Genomic DNA, 2663 nt, shown 5'->3' with positions numbered 1-2663 from the left:
GAAGTTCGGGAAACCATTCGCATGGAGTTCAAGCTCTCAAACGGCTAGCTTATCCTTTCTGACATCTTTGCAGAAGATAAGATAAGATCTGTGACAAAAAGATACAAGATTTCAAAAATGAGAGCGTCTCATTCCAATGGACAGATGCTAATTACCAGCTATAAAATGATGAAGATATGAAGACTTGAAGAAGGAGTGAAGAGCAGTTGAGAAACTCACGAACATGAGAGCAGAAAATACGAATTCATCAAGGGGAACGAATAGAGCAATAAAGCTTAAAAGAGCATAGAGCAAAAATCTCATTTGGTACAGAGCATACCAAAAATCTTCAAGTGAGAAGTGAGAAAAGAAAAAGAACTAAGAGAGCTTCAAAAGAAAAATATTCTGAGAGTTCTTAAACAGAGCAAAACAGAGCAAAAATATCAAGTGCTTTACTTGATATATTCAAAGAGAGAATACACTCAGAGCTATCAAGAGAAAACTTTCCAGAGTGTTTATCTTCATCAAAGAAACCTGCGCATCATTGAAGATCAACTACAGAGTCGCAGAAGTTGGAAGCAAGACAACACTTGTTTTGGAGCAAAACAAGAGAAGAGAGGAAAGTAGCACGGAGCTGTGAAATCCTGGATTGTCACACGGAGCTTTGAGATCCGAAGCAGCAGTGTCGGTGGCACTGGGCGTGATTAGTGCGGGCTTTGTGATCAAAGCACTAGATCACGGGATACGTTTCTACCAGAGTGTGGAAGACGGGGGGGGGGGGGGAAGTAACGCGGAGTCGTGAAATCCTGGGATAGTAGCGCGGCGACGTGAAACCCGAAGCAGCAGTGTGGTGTCACTGGGCGTGATTAGTGCGGGCTTTGTGATCAAAGCACTAGATCACGGAAATTCATTGTATCTTGGAACCAAGGAGTGGTAGATATAGTGAATTGCTCTTGGAGAGAAGAGCAAGTGGAGTAGGAGGATTACACCACCTCGCGAACCACTATAATTGTCTTGTGTTCTTTACTGTTTTCTTTACTTACTGCTCTTTACATATTCGCTCTACACGAGATATACTACTCACACAATCTCACACACACTTTATCTTTATTTAATTCCGCTGTGCACCATACTCTAACAATCTAGTTATGAGTTTTGGTTTATCTCTGGCTTAGCAATTGTTGTGCTGTGCGAAAAAGTTTGAAAGTCTATTCACCCCCCCCCCCCCCCCCTCTAGACTTTCACCTTACCTTTTTTGGGACCAACATAGTGTTCCCCTCTCAGAGATGGCACTGGAAAGGGACCCCACACATCCATATGGATCAGATCAAAGCAGTTTTCAGCCTTATTATTACTGACAGAAAAAACAGACTTCTAGTGTTTAGCAAAATGGCATACATCACAGGCAAAGTTTTGAGGTTTATGAAACTGAACACATTTTATTCCATTCAAAGTGTGAATCTTATCTATGGGATAATGCCCCAATCTATTGTGCCACATATGAAGAGTCAAATTATTACAATGACTACTTATCTCAGCACAGTGTTTTCTCTTAACAGGAGGTTGATTGAGTAGGTACAACCCATCATTTTCCTTAGCAAAACCATCCACCATCCCATGAAGTCCCTGAATATCACAAGAATCAGATTTCATAACTAGAGTGCAACCACTTTGCTTTATCAATTTACTAGCAGAGATTATGTTGAAGTTAAAGGATGGAATATATAAAACATTTTTCAGCACCAGGTTGGGAAGTAGCTTGACTTCTCCCATGTGTGTAACCTGTACAGTTTCTCCATTTGGCAGTTTCACAAATATATCATCAACAAGATGGCAGTTTTCAACATAATCTAAGGAGCATGTGATATGGTCAGTAGCTCCTTAGTCCAAGATCCATACAGTAGGAGAATTTAACACAGCATAAATGTGAGGGAATGGGAAACACTTGCCTTCTCTAGAGTTATCTGGCACCTTACTGAAGTTAGGCCTCATTCCAGTATCAGTCATTGACACTGCAACATTGGTGGAAGCCTGATTTCCTTGATTCTGACCTTGCAAAAGGGATAGAAGCTTCTTGAACTGATCAAGTGACAATCCTATATCATCAGACTGACTAATGGAGGAGTTAACATTTTGCTGAGTGTCCTGGCTTTGTCTGTTTTTGGTCTTGTATCCTTGTATCCATCCAGGAGGGAAGCCATGCTTCTTATAACATTTATCTATGGTATGGCCATTCATACCACAATATGTACATTTTGGCACATTCTTACCTCCTACATTACTAAACTTCTTATTATTGTTTGAGCTTGTCATAGCTACAACATTTTCATCATCTGCTACTAGATTCTGGACAGAATTAGCTTGCACAACCTCATTGTTCTTATGAGCATTAATACTATTGATCTTCCTCTCTAACTTCAGAGTCATATTCAGAACCTTTTCCATAGTTGGAAGAGGGTCCATGACTAACACACCTGACTTAATGGTTTCAAAATCATCATTTAAGCCTTCCAAAAAACGAATGACCTAATCTTCCTCCCTATCTCTTCGAATCTTAGTCATGAGAGTGCATGCACATCTAGGCACACACTCACACACAGGTAGAGGCCTCACTGCATTCAACTTCTCCCAGAGAGCATTGCACTTAGTAAAAAACTCATTAATGGACATGTTACCTTGTAGAT

General features: G+C 40.4%; 1 protein-coding gene across 1 annotated transcript; it reads right to left on the bottom strand.

The window, feature by feature from the left end:
* Window positions 1-1353: 1353 nt before the first annotated feature.
* LOC109179759 lies at window positions 1354-2442 on the bottom strand. Its single transcript, XM_019329254.1, has 3 exons — window positions 1929-2442; window positions 1762-1829; window positions 1354-1605 (listed from the first exon to the last, which is right to left on the bottom strand). Exons 1-3 carry the CDS (start codon window positions 2440-2442, stop codon window positions 1354-1356), a joined length of 834 nt encoding a protein of 277 aa, XP_019184799.1.
* Window positions 2443-2663: the final 221 nt, after the last annotated feature.

This window comes from Ipomoea nil, unplaced genomic scaffold (assembly GCF_001879475.1).
Source record: "Ipomoea nil cultivar Tokyo-kokei standard unplaced genomic scaffold, Asagao_1.1 scaffold0980, whole genome shotgun sequence".
NCBI classification, from domain to species: Eukaryota; Viridiplantae; Streptophyta; class Magnoliopsida; order Solanales; family Convolvulaceae; genus Ipomoea; species Ipomoea nil.
Note: the sequence above shows the minus strand (reverse complement) of the source record. Positions and strands in the feature narration are given on the sequence as shown.

Excerpts from the sequence above, each read along its gene's own strand:
- LOC109179759 (XM_019329254.1), bottom strand. The coding sequence starts at position 2,442 with ATGGACCCTCTTCCAACTATGGAAAAGGTTCTGAATATGACTCTGAAG. Across the intron at positions 1,830-1,928 it reads GCCAGATAACTCTAGAGAAG|ATTATGTTGAAAACTGCCAT; the intron begins GCAAGTGTTTCC and ends CATGCTCCTTAG. Across the intron at positions 1,606-1,761 it reads CAAATGGAGAAACTGTACAG|GGACTTCATGGGATGGTGGA; the intron begins GTTACACACATG and ends TGTGATATTCAG.